Raw genomic sequence first — 27,208 nt, forward strand, 5'->3', positions numbered from 1 at the left:
GAGGATTCAAAAGGACTTTATTAAACAAAGCAGGAACTAAATCAATACAGAAATGTTCAAACTGGACTGAGGAGAAAATAAACCAAACTCATTCCAGAAACAAACAAAACTGCTGCGACTGCAAAAACAAACAACGAAGTTCAAAAGAGGAAACATACAAAAAAACAACCTGAAACTGGATAAACTGAACAAAGAAACTGATGAAACAGGAGGAAGTGAACTAACAGGACAAGACAAAGTGTCCAGAACAGTCTGATGCAGCTCTGAGGAACAAACAAGTCCAACATCAGAACAGACCAGAGATCAGTTCAAAGGCTGCTCAACAAAACTATTCATTCCAAGGGCAGGATGGTAGGCAGGGGGGGGCTGGTCGGTATATAGAGATAAATATTTAACATCTCTAATATATATGTAAATATTGATCTGTGTGTTTGTTAACATTACAGGTGATGCAGATGTTTGTAATCTTTAATATCGTGGACGTTAGCGGCTAAAATGTTTCTTCTAACCACAGTTTATTCAGAACCTTCTCTTCAAAATATTTATGAATTTAAAACACAAAAACTGCTTCTCTCATGTTTTAATGTGATTTTTGTTGGTAGAAGAGGTCGACACACTGAGAAAAAACATGAAATCCTGCTCTTTTATTCTATTCCTGTTCAAACTAAGAATCATTTCACTCATTTTCAGAACATGTGATTTAATTCTTGTTGCTGAGACTCCAGCAGGAGGCGCCGTTCCTTCAGTCCACCAAGCAGCAGAAATCTGTAAAAAACTGATTATTGATCAGAACTAAACGCTGCAGATTAGTTTTGTGTTTAGTTTTCACACTGATTCAGCTTTTACATTCATATTTCTGTAGTTCTGCAGCTTCTTTTGTCCTGTTTTTACAGAGAAAGTCTAAAATATGTGGAAGAATTTAGATTTCCTGTTGGATAAAAAGAGAGATTTAATAATAATGTAGGTTTGTCCTCATTGCTTCAAGACTAAAGTGCATAAAAGAAACTAGAATGTCTGAATAGAAAGAATATTCAGATTAAAACACGTCGTGTTAACTGGATGTTTGTGTGATTTCTGTTTGCTTTGTGAAGGTTTTAAAACTCTGTGAGCTAAATAATCATCAGATGTTTTTACAGGAAAAGATTTTAAATGTCTGTTTGTTCTAAAAAGAAAAAAGGGAACAAATGAATACAATAACAATATTAGATTATAAAACAGAGTTTGCACAGTTGTTTACACACAAAAACCTGATTTTCTCTGGACAATAATGTGTGAAAGTCTGTCAGCAGTTTGTAGATTCACTGCTTCCTCTCTCATTTCACACTTTGTGCAGCTCAAATGCTTTTAGTTCAAGTGAGCGTCAGAGGAACACCACATCCTGATTTTCACTCTCAACATTTGACTGGAAAAAGACGCAAACACCACATTTGGCTCCTGGAATAATCACAACTTCATCTTTGAAGAGGAAGAAGATTAGATTTAATCCATGAATGTGAAAACATGTTTGTGAGGGACAGAGTCATGGAGAGACTCAACTATCTGTTCAACACTGTTTCTCTGACAGGAGGAGACTCTGGAGACTGAACTCAGCACAGAAACACTGAGGAACCAGGATAGAACCAGTAGACCCCAAATCCAGGATAGAGAGTTTCAGTGAATGTGGTGTTGAAGGTGTGGAGGAGGATCAGAGAGTCAGAGGAGACTCTGTAGAAGGACAGAGTTCCAGCAGGAACGTCCACATAAACTGAAACTCTGTGAGAGACTGAGGAGGAACTGATGGATGTTTGAATGTTATTGTGTCTGACAGAGTAACCATGACGATCAGAGCAGATCAGACTCCAGGACTGATCATTAAATCCAAACCAACAGTCATCACTGACTCCTTTCCTTCTGATTCCTCTGTAACTCACTGATATATGAACATATCCTCTCCACTCCACCTCCCAGTAACAGCGACCAGTCAGACCAGTTCCACACAGCAGCTGAGGATACCCGAGAAACCTGTCTGGATGATCAGGATACCACTGATCCTCCTCCACAAATGTCACCTTCCTGTTGTTGTCAGACAGTTTGAGTTTTCTGTTTACTGTGTTTGTGTCGACTGTGAGTTGACAGGAATCTGATGGAGAGAACAAACACAACACAGCTGCAGTTATTGATGGATCATGTGATCAGTATTAAAGCTTTGATGATGACCTCAGAGATGTGACACTTTGAAGATGCTTGAATGTGCTGCTTTGTTTCCATCAATCCATAAAAACACACTTACACTTCCTCAGACCTGGTGTCAACCATCGGACTCCAGCAGGCGTCACCCTGAAAGGAGGAGGACGGTCAGAGCAGCAGAGACTCTTTCAGCAGCACACATGGACGTTACATGGCTCTCACACTGTTCCACTGATAAAGGACCAGTCCAACATGGAGACACAGACACCTGAATGCAGCATCTCTAAAGTCCTGTCCTGTGCTCGTCACGTTCCAGCTCAGTTTACACTCATTATTCAGCTTTACTCATTGATGTTTCCTGGAGCTAGGCTAAAAGGTTCCCTGTCTGTCATGTCCATGTGCTAAGCTACGCTAACAGTTTCCTCTTCCCTTCAGTCATGGTGTGTAGCTGAGCTAACAGTGTTCTTCTGCTTCCACTCTTTGTGTTAAGGTAGGCTAAAAGCTTCCTGAGAGTGTCTGTCTGTCTGTACCTGAGAGTTTCCAGTCTACAGTGTGGATCCTCCACTTTAGCTCTCAGCATCTTCTCTCCTGAGTCTCCTGGATGGTTGTAGCTCAGGTCCAGCTCTCTCAGATTTGAGGTCTTGAAGCTCAGAGCTGAGGCCAGAGAAGCACAGCCTTCCTCTGTGACCAGACAGCCTGACAGCCTGCACACACAAAACAACACAAACCTGATGGACAACACTTGGCTGGATGTTTCTCACTCTTTGTTTTCTTTTTGTCTTTCAGATACATTTTGGTGCAGATTTGATGCATCTGAAGCAAATAAAGAATCAATCTTTCATTTTCTTTCACTTTCAAAGTGTGAGTCCTGACCTGAGAGCTTCCAGTTTACAGTGTGGACTCTCCAGTCCAGCAGAAAGACTCTCCACTCCTGAATCCTGCAGGTTGTTGTTAGTCAGGTCCAGCTCTGTCACACTGGAGGACTGGGAGCTGAGGACTGAGGACAGAGCTCCACAGCTTCTCTCTGACAGATTACAGCCACTCAGTCTGAAGAGACAAAGACAAGAAAAGAAGTAAAACATTAAGTACAGTATTTTCTGTCCTGTTGAAAAGACAGCAGTGAATTTAACAACAAATACATCCCACTATGTCCAGAATACAGCAGCAGTAAGTCCACCTATCAGGTGATCAGGAATCACAGAGTCATCAGGATAAATCAGAATCTCTGCTGGTGAGAAGGTGGACTGTTCAGGTGGTCAAACATTTGAACATTGTTCTCCACATCTTCTCCTTCCTGCTTCTTGTCCAACAGCTGAACTGCAGAGTTTAGTCATCGAACAAACATCAAACACTAAAGGTTTGTTCTGGTGTTTCCTTTTCATTGACGTCTATCTGGAACATTCTATTTTGTAAAGTCATTGAAACTAAAACAGAACCTGGAACCAAGACTGTACAGGTTCTTACAGGTTCTGGTTCTGTGATGCAGGTTCCAGGTTGTTAAGTTCCTGTAGTGGAAGAGGCCTCATTAAGAGAAACTAGAGCTAAAGGTCAGTAACCAGTGGCGTGCACAGACATTTTGGGGGGCAGGTGCTCAGTGGAAAAAAAAGGGCACCTTGTGCAGCGTGTAGAACCACCGGCTGCCTGAATATAACAGTGTGAGATTTGAAAAAATAATAAAATCAGGAACACATTTTCTGTAACAGCATTCATTTTAACATCTTAATAACGACACACAAAGAGTCAATAAAACACTGTACCTTAAAAATTGGCAAATTAAAAGAGATCGACAACATCCAGACTGATTCCTGACATTAGGCTACAACAAGGCAGAAAGCTACTTTTCCTTTTTGTCATTTAGCAAATTAGTCACAGCAAGTGTTGCCTCAACCTGCAGGCTAATAATAAACCTACACAAACTAAATATTCAGTTATAGTATACTGATCATATGCTGTACCAATTCACCAAATAACACTGGTTGTGAGGTCATCGTTGTCACGTTTTGTCAGTTAATTGATTATTATTATGGGTAGTGTCGAGCTTGTTAAGCAGGCGGGCAGCTGGCTAATTTAGACACGGTTGTTTAGCGCTACATGAGACAGGCTACTTCACAACAGAGACAAACTAGAAAAGCACTCAGAGAGCGCAGTACTCTGCCAAGGCTGCTCAGTTGATGGATCATTTCTGATGGATGAAATATTTAATAAAAATGACCTTGTGCTGAGTACAGGCATGTGTTATGCATGTACATGTTATGTATTCATACCAAATCACATGTAAATGACTTTTATAGAGGTCTGTTGATCAGTTCATCACTTTTGGCAAGCCTTTGTTTTGCTACTGTTAAAATAACCGTTCCCTCCATGCTTTTATTTTGAAGGTGTATTTTTAATGGTAAGGGCTTTTATTTTGTAACCATTCCAGCGGCACAGGAAGTGTTTATCTAAGAAGAGGTTTCTTGACATGACGAAGACGCTGCTGAAAAGTCAGAAAATTCACATAAAGATGAAAGAAAACGGTTCCACTGTTGCTGTCTAGTAAAGGATGTGTTTAAACTTAGAAGCAGCTGGAATGGAGACAAGAAAGGAGTGAAGGACAGAAAGGTGAATTTATGTTCAAAATAGGGCTGACGGCTGAACATAAATAAAGGCTTTGTGAACCATCAGGAGCTTCACCATTGTCTGTCTGGGGTTTGCTTCATACGTGACCTAAATATGTAGCGGGACTCAGAAACAGCCCACAGTTTAATCATTTGTGCCAAATCCATGAGTCTGTTTTTGAGTAACGTTTCACACAGACAGACAAACAGATTAACAGATTCACAGACAAACGTACGCCGATCGTTACATAACTCTGCCGTTCCTTGGTGGAGTAATAAATGCACCGTGTGACAACTGAGGCTGATGAACAAAACACTGGATTCATTTAGGTGTTACCTGGATGGTGGTGTTCACGTTACGAGATGGGGCGAGTCACGACACGGGTCATGTGTGTGTGTGTGTGTTTAATGTTTACATTTTTTTATAACGTTGAGACGTGGAGGACACCTGCTTGATACTGAGGGTAAGGGGCAGCTGCTCTAGCACCACCTGGTGTCTATCTGTGCACGCCACTGTCAGTAACAGAACTGATGTGAGTCATAGAAATACAGAAAACCTCCCACCTCAGCTGTTCTGTTCATCATGAATAAAAACACATTTTAAATGGTCATCAGTTGAACAGGTTGATGAGTCCTGACCTGAGAGCTTCCAGTTTACAGTGTGGACTCTCCAGTCCAGCAGAAAGACTCTCCACTCCTGAATCCTGCAGGTTGTTGTTAGTCAGGTCCAGCTCTGTCACACTGGAGGACTGGGAGCTGAGGACTGAGGACAGAGCTCCACAGCTTCTCTCTGACAGATTACAGCCACTCAGTCTGAAGAGACAAAGACAAGAAAAGAAGTAAAACATTAAGTTCAGTATTTTATGTCCTGTTGAAAAGACAGCAGTGAATTTAACAACAAATACATCCCACTATGTCCAGAATACAGCAGCAATGAGGACAGTCCTTTCAAATACTATATAAATGTGAAAATAATTCAAAGTGTAGCACATTACAGTAATCAGATTACTTTGAAGCTGAGAAGTAAAGTATTTGATCAGATTCATAAAAACAAACTGACAGTTTAGATTTACTAAATGAAGAATTCAGACCAAACAAGAAGAAATGAATCCAATAAAGGTCAGTATCGTTCATTACTGTGATTATAATGTTGGATTTTTTCACTAATTTCTTTGTCCACCTTTATTTTTGATTCTGATTTGATTCTCTGATGTTACAGAACAAACATCTTCTGATCTCCAGTCCTTGTTGTTCATGTTCCTTCATTACTCCACCAAGGAACGGTTATGTGACGATAGGCGTATGTTTGTCCAACGGATTTGGATGAAACTTTCAGGGAAGATCAGAAATGACACAAGGACCACCTCATTAGATTTTGGCAGTGATGCGGCTTATAGACTGGATCCATGGATTTGTTCAGGATTTCCACTGAAAGATAGCGGCCGGCACGGCGTCACTGTAACCATGACAAGAAGTGAACGCTGCATCAGCTGCCTGATGACGGTCACATGATTGTGATCCTACTACTGACTTATCCATTGGAAATGATTCAAGAAACAATTGATTAAATTGTGAGGGTGTTTCTGAGTTGTCCTTCCATCCTTATGTGAATTTTGAGACTTTTCTGCAGCTTCTTCCTCATGTCAAGACACCGCTTCTTAGATAAACACTTCCTGTGCCACGGGGATGGTGGAAAAATAAAAGCTCGTAACATGAAAATATACACCTTCAAAATAAAAGCATGGAGGGAACGGTTGTTTTAACACAAGCAAAACAAAGCCTAGCAGAAAGTGATGAACTGATCAACAGACCTTTGTAAGAATAATTTACACATATGTAGGTCACACAATTCAATATCCGTACGTAACGTACACATACATAACACATGTCTGTGCTTAGTTCATTTTCTTTGTGGGTACATCTATATTTAATGGACACATTCTATAGTGCCGTCATTTCTGATCATCAGTAATAACAATAGTAATAAAATGCTGCATTTCTACAAAAAATATGCTGCATTTCTGACAATGCCATATGGGGGAATGAACAGTGTTGGTGGAGTACTGCGCTCCATGAGTGCTTTTCTTGTTTCTTCTTGTGCTGTTGAGACTCAGGCTTTGGTTTTCACTCACACATGAATCCCACTGGAACCAGACTAAGGATCTCCAAACTCATGTGTTTAAAATGTTTATCTCCACTCTTGATGAAGTCTGGACTCCTCATAGCGTCAGTGAGCTGGACTCTTCATTCTCTCTCAGTCTCAGGAGACACTCTGCTGCCCAGTGATTGGCTCTCAGTCCCTACAGTCTGAAAGGAACCAACAACCTTTAACAGCCTCTCATCTGAAAAAGGTCATAGGGTCCCTATGAGGGTGTAGCTCCTCTTGAGAGAGAGCAGAGAGACCATGAAGCTCACCACAGGTTGGATGGATGTTCTATCCTTCACCAACACTTCAGTTGAAGGGACTCAGCCATCAGCAGCAGGAAGACTGGACTGACCTTACCCACAGACCAGAGGACATGAGGACACTGCTTATCAACAGTCATGATGACTGTCCTCACCTGCAGGGCTGCTGCTTCACTCCATCATTTCTGACAGACCTGAAGTCTGTCATTGGCGTCTATCTAAAAGATTCTATTTGTAAAACAGTGGAAACTAAAACAGAACCTGGAACCAAGACTGTACAGGTTCTTACAGGTTCTGGTTCTGTGATGCAGGTTCCAGGTTTTTAAGTTCCTGTAGTGGAAGAGGCCTCATTAAGAGAAACTGGAGCTAAAGGTCAGTAACAGAACTGATGTGAGTCATACAAATACAGAAAACCTCCCACCTCAGCTGTTCTGTTCATCATGAATAAAAACACATTTTAAATGGTCATCAGTTGAACAGGTTGATGAGTCCTGACCTGAGAGCTTCCAGTTTACAGTGTGGACTCTCCAGTCCAGCAGAAAGACTCTCCACTCCTGAATCCTGCAGGTTGTTGTTAGTCAGGTCCAGCTCTGTCACACTGGAGGACTGGGAGCTGAGGACTGAGGACAGAGCTCCACAGCTTCTCTCTGACAGATTACAGCCACTCAGTCTGAAGAGACAAAGACAAGAAAAGAAGTTAAACATTAAGTGCAGTATTTTATGTCCTGTTGAAAAGACAGCAGTGAATTTAACAACAAATACATCCCACTATGTCCAGAATACAGCAGCAGTAAGCAGTGTAAATCTCTGATAAATTGCATTAATATTCTCCTATCCAGTATTGTTTTAATGTGTTAACAAGACATTGTAGTCCTGCAGCGCCACCTTGTGGTCTGTTCCGCTTTTATTTTGTGGAGAGCGTGTTTCTTCTTCTGATGTTTCTGTGATGCTGAATTTCCTGTTTCTTTCTCTTCACAACGTTGTTCTGACGTATCATCAGAGTAACGGTAAAAAAATGTATAAAAACACTCGTCATGCATTATATTTGTCTGTTTGAATTCTATGAGGAAAGAGCTGACATTGTGATTGACCTCAGTATTTTTTATTGTTTGTAGTTCTGAACAGTGAGGTGTGTGTATCGAGCTAGAGAACATGCTAGCTGATGGATGAAACTCTTTAGAGCCCTTGGAGACAGAATGAGGTATGGAAATGTAAAGTGTACATTATTATCAGATGAGTAACATATTTTATTTAAGAAAAAGGAGAATGTCATTACTTCATTTATTTATGAGTAAAGCTGCATGTCATTAGGATAAAAGCAACACATTCTTTCTGTGAACAATAACAATATATTGTATTTGATATACTGTATGTCAGAAAAGCTTTAAAAACATTTCATTTAATATTTCATTGTTATTATTTGATTAAAATTATTTGTATTGATTGTAAACATGATCAGTATGTGAACATGATTTATGTGTGAATTATTTGTGAAACTACAGCGAAGCATTTTGTATTTCTTCTGTTTTTTTCTGTAGTTTTCACGGTGCTTATCGTACATGGTGCTCGTTGAGAGTAAGAAATAAATCGACACAAGTTTGAAACTCTCTGCATCTTGATTGATGAACCCAAGGGGCCTCTATAAGTAGTGTTGTGGTACTCGACATCGGTCTCCAGACCACTTTTTGAAGGTCTCAGTCTTGTCACAGACCCGACGTCATTTTTACTCAGTCTCGTCTCGGTCATGGAGGACTTAGAATTTTACTGTGAAACCAGCTGAGACCGCGGCTGCAGTGACAGCACTGAACTGTCTCTCAACTGACTTCCTAAAACAGCTCAGTTCAAGCAGAAGCTACAGTGAGTCATCACAGAGAGAAACCATTCCTTGAAAAGATGTCCTTTCTGTATTTACAGGTGGGTTAAGGGCACAAGCAGTATATAGGCTACATTATAAGGATTATTTTTATGTTCACGCTCATGTTTTGTTCACCTAGTTTGCACTTTGTGATTGTTCTGGACAACAGAAGTTACCACTAACTGTCACTAGCATAAATGCTAAAAGCATTAGCTTCTCCTGTTGATGGTGTAGTGTAAAGATGTTAGGATATTTTACTGTTCATAAATGTGTTATTACATGGTCCAATATGTTTAGATTTATTCAAGCACTTGTCCATGGGTACAAACAATAAGTGGAGATGTATTTGTATAAGCCAAGTTCTATGTTATTCTCAAGGAGATGAATATGTTTTCCTTTTTTCTTGTATATAATATGTAACAGTGACTGTACAAACAGCTGTGTTATTACTAAAATATTAGTCTGGATAGCATAAAGCCAAAAAACAGCTCAGTTCAAGCGGATGTTGTGTACAGTGAGTCATCACAGAGAAGCCTTTACTTGAAAACCTGTCCTTTCTGTATTTACAGAATAAAGTCGTCCCGTTACACATACGTCCATGCCTTTGTCTTCATGTGTGTAACATACATATATAAGGAAAAGGCATGTGGTACTGTTTTAAGTTGGGCTTGCACTTCTCATGAACAGTAATGAGAAAGACCACATGAAGCTTTGATTATTTTACATCAACGTTAGCTAATGTCAGCTCTGCCGTGCTGCTGCTGCTCACTTGGATGAGAGAACTACTGATGTGACAGAGGAGTGTCCAGCTCAAATTATGCTCCCTGTCTATGAAAAAGGTACGTCTCACGTATGCAACTTGGCCTGGCAACAAATATTTCTATATCACAGTTTTAGCGTTGTGAGTTCCCTCTTCTATGGCTTGTTCAGTCACACAATCTTTACCACACTGGGTGTACTTAAAAGAAAAAAATACACACCTATCCCCTTTCTGAAAATGACTGTAATGCCACTGTTAAAGTAAGAAAATGAACTGGTGTGGTCATTTAATATCATATCTTGGTGTAACTATTTGAAAAACATGGCTGCCATAATGCTCCTGTTATGTATTGTGCTGATTCATTCATTTGTGTTTTTAATATGGTACATGTAGATGTTTCATGAATTCATAAAGCTTTCTTTTCTGTTCATCTTACACTGTAAATAAGATTCTTTTTAGATATGATTCATTGTTATATGACCAGATGTCTTTATGATTTACAGATTGTTGGAGTACAAGGCGGGGCACGAGAAAGATAGCAGCAAACTTTGTGATCCGGATCACCGTCTGGATCCAGGATTTTTTTGAAGGACTCTGTGCAATTGAGAGATGGCCGCCAGACCATCAGAGTACAGAGTCCTTCAAAAAAATCCTGGATCCAGACGGTGATTCGGATCACCTCCAAAATCTAATCGATTGTTACTTTTGCTCTTCCGGACATTCTGTAAAAATTTGGTGAAAATCCGTCCATAACTTTTTGAGTTATGCTGTTAACAGACAAACAGACAAACAAACTCCGATACATAACCTCCTGGCAGAAGTAATTAACTGAACAAAACCACACCAACAATACAAGACAAACTAAAATTCCAAATATGCCCAAGAAAAGAAAAAAGCAAAATAAGTTTATATATGTATATACACATACAAACACATACAAGTACGTGCAGATATATCCATGTATATATATATATATATATATATATATACATACACAAACAAAAAATAAATAATTAAAAAATAAATAAATATAAAAATAAAACAAATAAACGACACTCACTATAGCGATAGATGCCAAGCTAAATCATACATAAAATAATAACACCATATACATTCAAACACCTGTAGTATTTCTTTGAGCTGGAGACGTCATTGAGTGAATATACGCTAAATAGGGGCTAGGCCTGGGCGATGACATGATTGTGATCGCTGATCGCGATTAATTTCAGGTGGATCGCAGTGATCAGCTGTCACGCCCTCCTGCTTCAGCGAGCCGACTAATCAGCGGCTTAATGATGAGCGGCTGCGCTGAGGACACAGCCGGCTCGCATCAGCAATCAACACTGAATAAAGCCAGACTCCCTCCTTCCCTCCGATGCCGCATCATTCATGCATGCTCCACCGTCCATGCCCCATGAAGCACTCCGTTTGCATCCTGCACTCCGTCCACCGTTTCCCGCACATCGCCTCCTGGACCCTGCCCCTTCCTCGGACTACTCTGCCTGTTTCCCTGCCTGCCTCTCACCCCCTCCTGCGACTCAGTCTGCTCTGCCCCTCTTTTCCGCCCGTCAGACACTGGACAATCTGGACTTTCTGTGAGTTATCTTCCCCGCTATTTAGTTCAGTTTTTGTTTAGTTCATCTCGGCCTACGGGTCCGCCCTTTGTTAGTTCGTTTAGTTATTTCCTCTTCATTGTTTCCCTTCGGCTTCCTTCACATAGTGTTTCTGTTCATTAATATTCTTGTTTCCTTTAATTAAATCAAATTTAATTTCACCATCCTGTCTACGCCTGCTGCTTGGGTTCACACTCCAGTTGTATGACATCAGCTGTGAGCATATTTGCATGATCAGACATAGCAGACGTGTCGTTTTCCTCTGTGGTAGGACTGTTTTCAACCATTTAAGGCAGCAATGCGCAATGAGATGCCAAGCCTGCCAAAAACGCATCAGAAGAAGGAAATGCACGTGTGTCAGTGTCAGCCAATCAGAGTCGACCTTTTCCTGCTCCACTTCCATTTCTAACTTACCGGTGAGCGTAAAAAAATGGCCGAGGAAGGAGAAGAATGTGCACCCGAGGACAGCGAAACAGATGTTAGCCATTTGGAATTATCCTCCACAGATGAGGATATTGTTGACAGAAAAGGTGCCTCAACGTCGGTTGTGTGGCGGTGGTTTGGGTACCTTCAAAATGACGTGGAGCAAACGAAGCCGATATGCAAGGTATGTCGGCGGTCGGTACCCTCAAAAACAGGCAACACTACAAATCTCTTCAATCATTTAAAGAAGTACCACCCTAGTGATTACAGAGAGCATGAAGAAGCATGAGAGAGCACAAACAGAGACTGCTCGGCCTTTTACTGCTGCTTCTGGCACGCCTAGGATAAGTAGTTTAGCCATTACTAGCCGTGCAGCCACTGGACCAAAGCAGCAGTCAATAGGGTCATCTTTTACGGCCACCACACCATACAAGCATCACTCCCAGAGGAAGAAAACTATTACTTTTTGTCTTGCAAAAGACATGATGCCCCTAAACTCAGTGGAGAAAGACGGATTTAGGTATTTAATCAAAGTGCTGGACCCGAGGTATGAAATACCCGGCAGAAAATATTTTTCTCAAACTGCAATACCACAGCTATATGACGAATGCAGAAGAAAGCTGGAAACGGAGTTTAAACTTAAACAGATGAAATACTTTGCAACTACCAGTGATCTTTGGTCGAGTCGCACGTCTGAGCCATATTTGAGTCTCACAATACATTACATTGACCAGGAGTAGACTCTACAGAGCACATGCTTGCAGACTGTGTATTTTCCGGAAGACCACACTGCCGAAATCATCAGTCAGGGGCTGGAGGATGCACTGGAATCCTGGGGCCTTAGTGAAGACCAACAGGTCTGCATCACAACAGATAATGGAACCAACATAGTAAAAGCTGTTGCTCTTAAAGACTGGACTGCAGTGTTTTGGTCATAGGCTGCACTCAGCTATTGGTAAGTTAAGAGTGTGAAATAAACTTTTCCCATTTTAAAATTACCTTAAAAATAACAAATATTTGCATATTTTATAATTCCACATTTAATTCTTACTGTCTCCTTATTAAATATAAAAAATTACATCACTTCATTTTGTACCTTTGTTTTGTCTGTTAAAGCACTTTGTAAACATCTGTTTTTAAAGGCACTATGTAAATAAAGTTATCATTATAACAAAAATCTTAATTCTGACAGTACATCTAATACTATGTCAAGTTTTTGTCTGCCCTTTGATAACACTGACTGGATAACAGTTCATGAATAACAATCAAAATATTTCAAAGTAATTTGATTTTATTGTTAGAGTATTGTGCATTTTGAAGTCTAAATGTGGTGTTCTCTAAATTCATGAAAACTGTACTGACATTGTGCTTATGTTAAGAGTTTGTAAAAATAATTTTGTATTTTCTTCAGGACAAGAGGATTGAGAGAGCTGTCAGTGTGTCTGAGAAAGTGGTCAGTGCTTGTTCTTACTCATGGAAAAAGAAAAGGGCACTAGCAGCTGCCCAAGATGAACTCAAACTGCCAAAGCACAAGCTGATCACAGAATCCCCTACCAGGTGGGGGTCCCGTCATGCCATAATTGCAAGAGTACTGGAGCAAGAGAAGGCCATTGCAAAGGTTTTATCAGATGATCGAAAAAGCAGGCATCTAATTCCCTCATGGCAGGATACTGATGTCCTGGAGTCTGTCCACAAGGCTCTAAATCCACTTGTTGACTTTACTGATGCCCTTTCTGGAGAAGCTTATGTCAGTGTTTCTTGTGTGAAACCCGTCCTTCAACTCTTCAATGAAGAGGTTTTGAAGCCAGAAGATACTGACACAGACCTTACCAAGGCCATCAAGAGTTCAGTCATCAGCTACTTAAATGAAACATTTGATGATGCTGCCACTGATAACCTCCTGTGCATGGCAACCCTTGTTGATCCTCGCTTCAAGATCCATTACATCCAGGCTGACAAAGTAGAGGCTGTGAGGGCCAACGCTGTCTCTCAAATGCTGGATGAATAGAAGACATCACAGTCTAAGCCTTCTACCTCAGCAGAAGCAACAACTTCAGTTACACCAGTGAAAATACAGAAGAAGACACTTGGCAGCTTTTTTAAAAAGGCTTACTCTGTCTCTACTTCTGGTCTAACAGACCAGCAGGCTGTTGAAGCGGAACTGAACAGTTAACTGCAAACGCCAAATGCAGACAGTGAGACCAATCCATTGGCATGGTGGAAGACCCACTCTACAACATATCCCAGAGTTGGTCTCTTAGCAAAGCGATACCTCTGTATTCCTGCCACCAGCTCGCCCTCAGAGAGGGCTTTCAGTACAGGGGGCAACATTGTGTCCTGCCACTGCAAAAAACCTCGGCCATAGCCCTTAATAATGTACACTAAATTCAGCATGTTTAAGTGTTGCACTTTTTATTTAAGGTGTCTTCATTATCCCCAAGGGACATCCATCCATTCTCTATACACCGCTTTATCCTCACTAGGGTCATGGGGGGGGGTGCTGGAGTCTATCCCAGCTGACTGGGGTGAAGGCAGGGGACACCCTGGACAGGTCACCAGTCTGTCACAGGGCTACATACATAGACGAACAATCACACTTGCATTCACACCTACGGGCAATTTAGAGTAACCAATTAACCTCAGCATGTTTTTGGACTGTGGGAGGAAGCCGAAGTACCCGGAGAAAACCCACGCATGCACAGGGAGAACATGCAAACTCCATGCAGAAAGATCCCAGGCCTACCCCGGGATTCGAACCAGGGATCTTCTTGCTGCAAGGCGAAAGTGCTAACCACTGCGCCGCTGAGCAGCCCCCCAAGGGACAGTTTGTTTTTATTTTTTATCTTGTTTACCTGTTTACCAAAAATTCTCAGGACTGCAAATTAGTGCACTAGTGTCTTATATTTTTCTAGATTCATTGCACTGTTGAGTGAAAATTGTTTTTATATTTTTCTATATTTTATTTAACTTGCTTTATTTGCTTTGTTAATATTACTGTTTTCATTTTGACAATGAGTGTTGCTGTTAGAGTATTCAGTGCTGCTATTTTATTTTTTATGTATTATAGTTTATTTTGTACTGATATTATTTAACTTGAAACTAGCTAATCTGTGCCATTATTAAAAATATTGCACATTTGATGCAAGTAATGTTTACACAGCATATGTTGCATCAGAACTGAAAATAATAGTGTTTGTTTATTCTGGGATAAGTCTCTTTCTTACCCCAAGAGGACAGTTTTTTATTTTCTATTTTTTATACCTCCAAAAACAGTCAGTCAGATCTGTTAATTATTGTACTTTTAGTGTTATATATATATATTTATTACATTTGTTGCACAGTGAGTGGAAATTGCTTTTCTATTTGTCTATGTTCATATTCAATTTGTTTTGTTCATAAAAAGTTGAACTAATCTCTAGTTTTTAGTTTTCAGTACAGAGGCTTTAAGCTGGCAGTTTAAAAACAATATAAAATATTGTGAAAATAATTGTGATGGAAAATCGTGATCGAATGATATGACAAAATAAATTGTGATCATTTTTTTTGCCATATCGCCCAGCCCTAATAGGAGCCCCATTTGCAGTTGTAATCATCTGCTCTATTCAGTCGTCTGAAAGATAACCTCTCTAAAGATGCTAGTTGACCAAGACAGTTGTTCCAGTGTGTTAAAGATGGGGCTGAGGGAGACTTCCATTCAGTGACCAATAATTTCCGACCCAGCATAATCACTGTTTGGATCCACTGTGAGAGAGATGACGGCAAAGCACTCATAGTTGATGGGTCCCCAAGAATGTAAAGTTTGCTACAGAATGGGACATCTTTGCCAACAATCTCTACCACCACCTTATGTACTGATAACCAGAAGTCCTGAACTTTTGGACAGCCCCACAGCATATGAATCAAAGTACCGATGTCATCTTGACATTTCCAACAATTATGATTATCTACTAATCCTACTTTGTGCAGCCTATGGGGTGTCCAGTATATTCTATGTAGAATTTTAAATTGAATTAATCGAATCCTCAGCTCCCTGGATATTTTCTTCCCATTTCTAAGGATCCCATCCCATTCATCCTCCGTAAAAGTAAGATTCAAATCTTTCTCCCATGACATCTTTAGAGGCATCAGGTTGGTGTCAGTCTCAGTCAATAACATCTTATAAAAAGTGGAGGCTGCATGACCTTGCACAAGAGCTTTTTTGAGCATTTCTAAGAGGCCACAAGTTGGGGGGGCTGAGGCAGCCGATCCAAAGGTCTTCACGAATAAGTGTCGCAGCTGCAGATACCTCCAAAGTCCTGCCTGGGCAGTTTGAATTCCCCTACTAAAGTTTCAAATGACTTCAAAGTACCATTATCATACAGATCTCCGAATACTAACACACCTTTCATAAACCAAGATTTCCAAAGGAATGGGATTTTGTCTATACAAAGTTTTGGATTGTGCCACAGACCTGAAGATTGATTAAGATGTGGGTTAAATTTAAAAATCTGGGATATTCTCTTCCACACTTTCTGAAGATGAGATAAGATGGGATGCAACCTATTTTGAGGAACAAGGTTAGTAGAGAGACAAGAGAGTGGTGTGAATGGGGCAGAGACCTCACTCTCAAGAGGGAGCCAGGGAGGTGCTCTCTCGGGAGGGAAAAACCAGTGTGCCAAGTGCCTGAGGGAAAATGCATAATGATAGTACAGCAGATTTGGTACTCCCAGTCCTCCACCATCCACTGGCTTCTGTAGCTTTCTTAAATTAAGCCTGGGTTTTTTATTGCTCCATATAAATTCTTTGCACAATTGATCAAACTTTTTAAAATATGATGGTTGAATATGTACCGGGAGAGCTTGCAGTAGGTAGTTAAATTTGGGGGTGCAAATCATTTTGATTACGTTTACTTTACCCCACACGGAGAGATACAGTTGATTCCAGCGTTCCACATCCACCCTCATCTTCTCAAGCAAAGGATCAAAATTAATTTTTATCAGCTCAGATAGCTGTGATGGGAATGTGATACCAAGATATTTTATACCTTTTTTAGGCCAGGAGAACACATTGGTGGGGAAAAGAGTTTTGGGGCAATAAGCAGTTAGTGGAAGGGCCTCAGATTTTGTCCAATTAATTTTGTAGCCAGAGAGATAGGAAAATGTATTGATTATGGAGAACAAGGCAGGAAGGGAGTTCTGGGGATCAGTTACAAACAAAAGAATATCGCCTGCATAAAGCATTAACTTATGACAGCTATGACCAATAGAGATACATGGGAATTTAGCTTCTCTTCGGACAGTCACCGCAAGTGGTTCAAGGGCTATCGCGAATAGAAGGGGGGGACAGTGGGTCTCCCTGTCTGGTACCCCTCCCCAAGTCAAATGATGGGCCAATGATGCCACTAGTCAAAACAGAAGCTTTGGGCATGTATATATAAGCCGTATCCAATCAATAAATTTACTACTGAAACCAAAACATTTTAAAGTTAAAAACAAGTATGGCCATTCAAGCCTGTTGAATGCCTTTTCGGCATCCAATGAAATAGCAGCAGTTGGAGTCTGACTATCTTGTATTGCCCACACAATGTCCAATAATCTTCTGATATTATCTGCTGAGCAGCGGGACCGTATAAAGCCAACCTGATCGGGATGGATTAGATGAGTCATTACTCGATCCAATCGATTTGCAAAAATTTTTGATATTTTACTGTTGTACGACGTTAAACTAATGGGACGGTAATTGTGGCAATCTGAGGGGTCTTTATCTTTCTTTAAAATAAGTGTAATAATGGCCTCAGAAAGCGTAGGTGGGAGCATTAGTTTCTGGAATGATTCATTATATACCTCCAGGTGTGGTCTCAGTCTTGACTCTGTCTTGCTTCGTCTTGGCCTCGACACACTGTGGTCTCAGCCATGTCTTGGTATCAGTTTAGGTGGTCTCAACTACAACACTAGCAGTAAGTACACCTATCAGGTGATCAGGAATCACAGAGTCATCAGGATAAATCAGAATCTCTGCTGGTGAGAAGGTGGACTGTTCAGATGGTCAAACATTTGAACATTGTTCTCCACATCTTCTCCTTCCTGCTTCTTGTCCAACAGCTGAACTGCAGAGTTTAGTCATCGAACAAACATCAAACACTAAAGGTTTGTTCTGGTGTTTCCTTTTCATCGACATCTATCTGAAACATTTTATTTTGTAAAACGGTGGAAACTAAAACAAAACCTGGAACCAAGACTGTACAGGTTCTTACAGGTTCTGGTTCTGTGATGCAGGTTCCAGGTTGTTAAGTTCCTGTAGTGGAAGAGGCCTCATTCAGAGAAACTAGTGCTAAAGGTCAGTAACAGAACTGATGTGAGTCATACAAATACAGAAAACCTCCCACCTCAGCTGTTCTGTTCATCATGAATAAAAACACATTTTAAATGGTCATCAGTTGAACAGGTTGATGAGTCCTGACCTGAGAGCTTCCAGTTTACAGTGTGGACTCTCCAGTCCAGCAGAAAGACTCTCCACTCCTGAATCCTGCAGGTTGTTGTTAGTCAGGTCCAGCTCTGTCACACTGGAGGACTGGGAGCTGAGGACTGAGGACAGAGCTCCACAGCTTCTCTCTGACAGATTACAGCCACTCAGTCTGAAGAGACAAAGACAAGAAAAGAAGTAAAACATTAAGTTCAGTATTTTCTGTCCTGTTGAAAAGACAGCAGTGAATTTAACAACAAATACATCCCACTATGTCCAGAATACAGCAGCAATGAGGACAGTCCTCTGCAATATTATATAAATGTGAAAATAATCCAAAGTGTAGCACATTACAGTAATCAGATTACTTTGAAGCTGAGAAGTAAAGTATTTGATCAGATTCAAAAAAACAAACTGACAGTTTAGATTTACTAAATGAAGAATTCAGACCAAACAAGAATAAATTAATCCAATAAAGGTCACTGTGATTGTAATGTTTTATATTTTCACTAATTTCTTTGTCCACCTTTACTTCTGATGACACATTTAATCCTCCTCAGCAGGAAGAAACCACATTTCTGCAGAGATGTTCCACCATCTTCAGAGACTATGTCTTCATCTGTTGTTTGTTGAAGGGTTTGTGTTGCTCTACCTTTGTCTTTTAAATGCCCCAGAAATTCAAATCAGGACACACACTTGGACAAGACACACTTTGAACTTTTTCCTTCTTTAGAATCTGAAAAATAGTCAACTTGATGCTGATGTCAGCGATTAAATCACTGTCAGACTCAGTTACATCTCTGATGTTACAGAACAAACATCTTCTGATCTCCAGTCCTTGTTGTTCATGTTCCTTCATTACTCCACCAAGGAACGGTTATGTGACGATAGGCGTATGTTTGTCTGTGAATCTGTCTGTCTTTGTGAAAAATTACTCAAAAATGGACCAACGGATTGGGATGAAACTTGTAGGGAAGGTCAGAAATGACACAAGGACCACCTCATTAGATTTTGGCAGTGATGCGGCTTATAGACTGGATCCATGGATTTGTTCAGGATTTCCCACTGAAAGATAGCGGCCGGCACGGCGTCACTGTAACCATGACAAGAAGTGAACGCTGCATCAGCTGCCTGATGACGGTCACATGATTGTGATCCTACTACTGACTTATCCATTGGAAATGATTCAAGAAACAATTGATTAAATTGTGAGGGTGTTTCTGAGTTGTCCTTCCATCCTTATGTGAATTTTCAGACTTTTCAGCAGCTTCTTCCTCTAGTCAAGACACCGCTTCTTAGATAAACACTTCCTGTGCTGCGGGAATGGTGGAATAATAAAAGCTCGTAACATTAAAAAATAAACCTTCAAAATAAAAGCATGGAGGGAACGGTTGTTTTAACAGGAGCAAAACAAAGCCTTGCCGAAAGTGATGAACTGATCAACAGACCTTTGTAAGAATAATTTACACATATGTAGGTCACACAATTCAATATCCGTACGTAACGTACACATACATAACACATGTCTGTGCTTAGTTCATTTTCTTTGTGGGTACATCTATATTTAATGGACACATTCTATAGTGCCGTCATTTCTGATCATCAGTAATAACAATAGTAATAAAATGCTGCATTTCTACAAAAAATATGCTGCATTTCTGACAATGCCATATGGGGGAATGAACAGTGTTGGTGGAGTACTGCGCTCCATGAGTGCTTTTCTTGTTTCTTCTTGTGCTGTTGAGACTCAGGCTTTGGTTTTCACTCACACATGAATCCCACTGGAACCAGACTAAGGATCTCCAAACTCATGTGTTTAAAATGTTTATCTCCACTCTTGATGAAGTCTGGACTCCTCATAGCGTCAGTGAGCTGGACTCTTCATTCTCTCTCAGTCTCAGGAGACACTCTGCTGCCCAGTGATTGGCTCTCAGTCCCTACAGTCTGAAAGGAACCAACAACCTTTAACAGCCTCACATCTGAAAAAGGTCATAGGGTCCCTATGAGGGTGTAGCTCCTCTTCAGGGAGAGCAGAGAGACCATGAAGCTCACCACAGGTTGGATGGATGTTCTATCCTTCACCAACACTTCAGTTGAAGGGACTCAGCCATCAGCAGCAGGAAGACTGGACTGACCTTACCCACAGACCAGAGGACATGAGGACACTGCTTATCAACAGTCATGATGACTGTCCTCACCTGCAGGGCTGCTGCTTCACTCCATCATTTCTGACAGACCTGAAGTCTGTCATTGACGTCTGTCTGAAAGATTCTATTTGTAAAACAGTGGAAACTAAAACAGAACCTGGAACCAAGACTGTACAGGTTCTTACAGGTTCTGGTTCTGTCATGCAGGTTCTAGGTTGTTGAGTTCCTGTAGTGCAGGGGTCGGCAAGTAGATGTGGCTTCGGGCCAAAATGTTTGTAAATAATCAAACAGCGGGCCAACCTGCGGGGGGGTGCACTCCGATTCCACGAGCGGGGCTCAGTGGAGCTTCTACAGCTGATCGCCGCTGCTTGGGACACACGTCTCAATTCTGATCACAGATGTATTAAAAATGACTCCCCAGACACACACATTTTGCACACACTGTTGCTCAGTGAAATCTGGCTTGTACAACCGTGTCCGACCAGTCGCGCAAACGCGGAAATGCCCGGCAGAAGCCGACTGCGCGAGTTTTTGTTTGCTGTGACGGACTGGCTTGGCTCCGTGCCAAATCAAATTTTCAAAATCATCTGGCGGGCCAGATACTATTCCTGACGGGCCAGTTTTGGCCCGTAGGCCGCCAGTTGCCGACCACTGCTGTAGTGGAAGAGGCCTCATTCAGAGAAACTACAGCCATGGCCATAAGTTTGGACACAGCATGACTTCCTATGTCTGTTTTGATGTCTATTACAGAACATAACTAATATTTTTTGACAGCACCAGTTTAATTAGTCAACAAATCAACAAGGGATATAATATTATCAATAAATTCCAACAATTGGAACAACTTTGTTCCCAAACATAATATTAGAAGAAATTAACAAAAAACGCAGTACTTTCACAACCGAATTTGGTAAGAATAACAAAATGACACCAAACTCTTTTGATGTTTTTTTTAAATATGAAACTTAATATAGTTCTCAGGAGTTGTCTACTGTATTGTAAGTGACAATTTTGTGGTATTTTCTAAGATTCACAAGCGTCATGGTACTTGTGTCCAAACTTATGGCCATGGCTGTAGTGCTAAAGGTCAGTAACAGAACTGATGTGAGTCATAGAAATACAGAAAACCTCCCACTTCAGCTGTTCTGTTCATCATGAATAAAAACACATTTTAAATGGTCATCAGTTGAACAGGTTGATGAGTCCTGACCTGAGAGCTTCCAGTTTACAGTGTGGACTCTCCAGTCCAGCAGAAAGACTCTCCACTCCTGAATCCTGCAGGTTGTTGTTAGTCAGGTCCAGCTCTGTCACACTGGAGGACTGGGAGCTGAGGACTGAGGACAGAGCTCCACAGCTTCTCTCTGACAGATTACAGCCACTCAGTCTGAAGAGACAAAGACAAGAAAAGAAGTAAAACATTAAGTACAGTATTTTCTGTCCTGTTGAAAAGACAGCAGTGAATTTACCAACAAATACATCCCACTATGTCCAGAATACAGCAGCAGTAAGCAGTGTAAATGTCTGATAAACTACATTAATATTCTCCTATCCAGTATTGTTTTAATGTGTTAACAAGACATTGTAGTCCTGCAGCGCCACCCTTGTGGTCTGTTCCGCTTTTATTTTGTGGAGAGCGTGTTTCTTCTTCTGATGTTTTTGTGATGCTGAATTTCCTGTTTCTTCCTCTTCACAATGTTGTTCTGACATATCATCAGAGGAACGGTAAAAAATGTGTAAAAAAACACTATTCATGCATTATATTTGTCTGTTTGAATTCTAACAGAATTGAACAGGTTGATGAGTCCTGACCTGAGAGCTTCCAGTTTACAGTGTGGACTCTCCAGTCCAGCAGAAAGACTCTCCACTCCTGAATCCTGCAGGTTGTTGTTAGTCAGGTCCAGCTCTGTCACACTGGAGGACTGGGAGCTGAGGACTGAGGACAGAGCTCCACAGCTTCTCTCTGACAGATTACAGCCACTCAGTCTGAAGAGACAAAAAGCAGATTTTACTGATGAAACAGCAGGAAAATTAAAAGTATCTTCAGTCTCCAACTACTTACAGAACTTTCTTGGAGGCTTTGACCACTGGCAGCAGCCTCAGAAGAACCTCCTCTGAAGCAGAGTATTTCTTCAGGTCAAACACGTCCAGATGTTCTCCTGATGACAGTAAGATGAAGACCAGAGCTGACCACTGAGCAGGAGACAATTTATCTGTGGACAGACGTCCTGATCTCAGGGACTGTTGGACCTCCTCCACCAGAGAAACATCCTTCAGTTCATTCAGACAGTGGAACAGATTCATGCTTCTCTCTGCAGACACGTTCTCACTGATCTTCTTCTTGATGTACTCCACTGTTTCCTGATTGGTCTGTGAGAGACTTCCTGTCTGTGTCAGCAGGCCTCGTAGGAGATTCTGATTGGTTGGCAGTGACAGACCCAGGAGGAAGCGCAGGAACAAGTCAAGGTGCCCGTTTGGACTCTGTAAGGCCTCGTCCATAGCTCTCTGGTAGAAACGTGTTGGATCTATCTTCTGTCTGAACAGTTTAGACCAACGAGATGTTGTTTGTTGTTGTTCTTCCAGCAGGTTGACTCCAGAGTTGATGAAGGTCTGATGGACATGAAGAGCAGCCAGAAACTCCTGAACACTCAGATGAACAAAGCAGAACACCTTGTCCTGGTACAGTCCTGTCTCCTCTTTAAAGATCTGTGTGAACACTCCTGAGTACTTTGAGGCTGCTCTCATATCGATGCCACACTCTGTCAGGTCGGACTCATAGAAGATCAGGTTTCCTTTCTGCAGCTGCTCAAAAGCCAGTTTTCCCAGAGACTCAATCATCCTCCTGCTGTCTGGACTCCACTGTGGATCTGTCTCAGCTCCTCCATCATACTTGACCTTCATGACTTTGACCTGAACCACCAGGTGGTGGATGAACATCTCAGTCAGGGTTCTGGGCAGATCTCCTCCCTCTCTGCTTCTCAGCAGCTCCTCCAGAACTGTAGCAGTGATCCAGCAGAACACTGGGATGTGGCACATGATGTGGAGGCTTCGTGACTTCTTCATGTGGGAGATGATGCTGCTGGCCTGCTCCTCATCTCTGGATCTCTTCCTGAAGTACTCCTCCTTCTGTGGGTCGGTGAACCCTCTGACCTCCGTCACCATGTCCACACAGTCAGGAGGGATCTGATTGGCTGCTGCAGGTCGTGTGGTTATCCAGAGGCGAGCAGAGGGAAGCAGATTCCCCCTGATCAGGTTTGTCAGCAGCACATCCACTGAGGTGGACTCTCTAACATCAGTCAGGACCTCATTGTTGTGGAAGTCCAGAGGAAGGCGACACTCATCCAGACCGTCAAAGATCAACACAACCTGGAAGTCTTCAAAGCTGCACATTCCTGCTGCTTTGGTTTCACTGAAGAAGTGATGAACAAGTTCCACCAAACTGAACTTTCTCTGTTTCAGCACATTCAGCTCTCTGAAAGTCAATGGAAACATGAAGTGGATGTCCTGGTTGCTTTTGTCTTCAGCCCAGTCCAGAGTCAACTTCTGTGTTAACACTGTTTTCCCGATGCCAGCCACTCCCTGTGTCATCACTGTTCTGATTGGTCCATCTCTTCCAGGTGAGCCTCTAAAGATGTCTTCTGGTCTGATGCTTCTTTCTGCTCTGTCTGCTTTCCTGGATGCTGCTTCAATCTGTCTGACCTCATGTTCATCATTGACCTCTGCAGTCCCTCCCTCTGTGATGTACAGCTCTGTGTAGATCTCATTCAGGAGGGTCTTCTGTCCTGCTTTAGCGATGCCCTCAAACACTCTCTGGAACTTCTTCTTCAGAGAACATTTAAGTTTACGTCCACAAACTGCAGCAGCAAGTTCTGAATGAAAACACAAGAAAGAAAGAGTGAAGTAGAAGTAACCTGGATATTAAAGCACCAAAGTAGCAATAAAGTGAAGGTGACAGTTTGTCCCCTAAAGACTGATTGTGTGAAGATATTCTGAGACTTTAGTAAATGTTCTGTTGATCAGCAGCTTCAGTCTTTACACAAATCCTCTTACTGCTCTGCAGACAGTCAGCCAGCTTCTCCTGCTTCATCCTCCTCAGGAACAACACTGTGATCTGCTCAAACATCTCTCTGCTGCTCCTCTCATCTTCATCATCACCCTCCAACTCCTCCTCATCCTCCCTCTGACTCTCTGAGCATTCTGGGTAATCTGGACTCACGACCTTCTGCATCTTCTTCAGCTCCTTCTTCACAAAAGTCACCATGTTGTCCTCCAGCAGCTGGAACAGAGAAATGTGTCAATGAGTCCATCAGAGTCAAATCATGGAGCCAAACATCAGATCCATGTTGGACACACTGACAGTCCACTGGTCTACAAAGAGCAGCATGGAGACGCCTGAACACAACAGATGGAGAACAACTTGTTGTCCATGAACTCACCATGAATATGGAGTCCAGGTGATGCTGCTGGACAGACTGAGCTCTGGGAACCTCTGAGTTCTGCTGCTCCACTCTGTGGATCAACATCAACAGTCAGATCTCAGTGCGTCTGTCCACACAGAGACAAACACCAGCTACGACACCATCAACGTCTTCAGGAGACTCTGAAAATGGAACCAGTTATCTCCACATTTAAACCTCATCATGTCTCCCTCGCTGTGACGTGGACGTTCACAACAGACAAACACTTTGGATTTCAGAGCAGGTCGGACAACACGTCGTACAAACTGGTTCTGTTCTACAATAAGTGACTCTTTCTGTCAGTTCCAGCTTACATCTGATCAGCAGACGGATGGACGTCTTTGAAGTTAATGAAATCATCCTTTGACCAGTCGCTCTTGAAGGACAGACAGCTGGGTTCAGGACAGTCTGGTCTCTGCTGCTGGATCCTGAAACAAAACCAGAACAGATAAAAACTGAAGCAAAACATCTTCAAGCTGTAAATAAACACATCAACAACTTTGAGTCTGAAATGTCTTTTTGTCAGTTTTACTGTCTCACCTTCCATCTGAAGATCGTCTGAAATAAAGAGGATGATCCATGGACCAGTCACTGTTCATGGACACACAACTGGATGCAGGTCCAGGTCCAGGTCCAGGTCCAGGTCCAGGTCCAGGTCCAGGTCCAGGTCCAGGTCCAGGTCCAGGTCCAGGTCCAGGTCCAGGTGGATTCCTGTCAATAATGATGCAGCAGTGATGTGATGCTGAGCTCTGACATGCAGCAGAGTCCTGGACAGTTAGAGATGGTGGTCTCACCTCTGAGCTTTGCTCTGGTTCTCCTGTTCCCCACACAGAGAGCTTTTAGAGGGAGGGACTCCCTCCTCTCTGTCCTCACACTCATCCATGATGCTCAACTCACAGCAGCTCACACACACTTTCTACCTTCACCTGCACAGGAAACAAACATCATTCATCCACTCAGATCCTCCTGGAAAAGATCAGCTGCTGCACTTCTACTATCAGTCCAGCAGATGGAGTCATGGAGCTGCAGAGACTCACAGAGAAACCCAAAGTAAAAAAGACACGAAGCAGTTTGTATTGTGAAGAAACAAAGAAACATCAGCAGCTGATCAGACTGACTGAAGTCAATCAATAATCTAATAGAAATGCTGACTGATTGCAGTGAATCAATAACCTAATAATCATATTGATCCATGTTTAAACAGCAGTGATCCAGAGTTTGTGGTGAAATAAGAAGTGAACATGTAGAAACATGACAGAGCAGAAACAAACAGCAACATTACTGAAGTTAAAGCAGCAAACAAAGCAAACTTACACTTTATTCAAAGCGCTGAAGAAGAACAAAGTTTCCAGTCGACTCCTGGACGCTCAGACATGATCTGTTTCCTGGAACCAGTCAGGACTTCACCAATGAGGAAGCAGCAGGCAGAGTTTTGCAATGAGAGCACATTTTACAGACTGATTTTGTTGCTTCCTGTTTCACCACCCAGCACCCATGTGTTGTACACACAATTAGCCTGTTTGTAAGAGAAGCTCTGAAGGTGATGAAGCCCACTGTGGACAAAGTAAAGGTGATAGTGGAATTCTTCCACAGGAGAACAACAGCCACAGAGAAGCTCAAATCTACCCAACGACAGATGACATGGATGAGATGAAGCTGAAACATGAGTGTGTTTCCAGCTGGAACTCCACCTTCCAAATGCTACAACAGATTGTGGACTCCAAGGATGCAGTCATCTCCATCCTGACTGTTATCAAAGCACCTGTTGATCCTCTGAGTCCAGAGGAATGGGAGGTTCTGCAGGAGGCCATGAGAGCAGATCACTGTGGAGATCAGTGCAGACAGGAACAGTAAACAAATATTACCATGTTTTTATTGTTATTGTTTTTCGGTTATTATCATGTTTAATAGTTCTTGTTGTTGCATTATTAGTCTGAAAAGACATAACCAGAAATATAATAATAGCCAAATAAAGAAAAGCATTTTAACACTTATTTTCTCCTCTTTTTCAGCTGTTGCAGCCTCTAAAATGTTTATCCTGTGTTCTGCAGAGACTTCCAGCTGACCAGCAGACCAGAGGAACCACAGGGAAAGTGAAGGAGTTAGTGGATGCTCTCTGTGCATCCATGGAAAGAACATTCCACAGAATGGAATATAACACTGTTCTGTCAGAAACCTCCCTTCCTGACCCAAGATTCAAAAAGCTGTCCTTCAGTGACAGCAGAGCAGTTGATGAAGCTCTTCAGAGAATAACTGCAGCAGCAGAAAGATCCAACCAGTCAACTCCACTACAGCAGAACACGGACAACAGGAACCACAAGCATCTGCTGCTTGGAGGTTCTTTGA

The 27,208-nt window shown here is 41.8% G+C and overlaps 1 protein-coding gene across 1 annotated transcript; it reads right to left on the reverse strand.

The window, feature by feature from the left end:
* LOC127533523 (NLR family CARD domain-containing protein 3-like) lies at positions 1-25,788 on the reverse strand. Its single transcript, XM_051946724.1, has 10 exons — positions 25,657-25,788; positions 25,403-25,573; positions 25,177-25,290; positions 24,842-24,914; positions 24,456-24,681; positions 22,468-24,274; positions 18,260-18,433; positions 2,697-2,870; positions 2,270-2,316; positions 1-2,119 (listed from the first exon to the last, which is right to left on the reverse strand). Exons 1-10 carry the CDS (start codon positions 25,743-25,745, stop codon positions 1,587-1,589), a joined length of 3,408 nt encoding a protein of 1,135 aa, XP_051802684.1. The 5' UTR covers positions 25,746-25,788; the 3' UTR covers positions 1-1,586.
* Between the last annotated feature and the right edge of the window lie 1,420 nt (positions 25,789-27,208).

This window comes from Acanthochromis polyacanthus, chromosome 4 (assembly GCF_021347895.1).
Source record: "Acanthochromis polyacanthus isolate Apoly-LR-REF ecotype Palm Island chromosome 4, KAUST_Apoly_ChrSc, whole genome shotgun sequence".
Taxonomy (NCBI): domain Eukaryota; kingdom Metazoa; phylum Chordata; class Actinopteri; family Pomacentridae; genus Acanthochromis; species Acanthochromis polyacanthus.

What these genes read in the sequence shown, in the direction of transcription:
- LOC127533523 (XM_051946724.1), bottom strand. Translation starts at nt 25,745, where the DNA reads ATGGATGAGTGTGAGGACAGAGAGGAGGGAGTCCCTCCCTCTAAAAGC. An exon ending in ACCTGGACTCCATATTCATG is followed by an intron (nt 24,682 to 24,841) that starts GTGAGTTCATGG and finishes TCTCTGTTCCAG; the next exon opens with CTGCTGGAGGACAACATGGT. An exon ending in TGTAAACTGGAAGCTCTCAG is followed by an intron (nt 2,871 to 18,259) that starts GTCAGGACTCAT and finishes TTGTGTGTGCAG; the next exon opens with GCTGTCAGGCTGTCTGGTCA.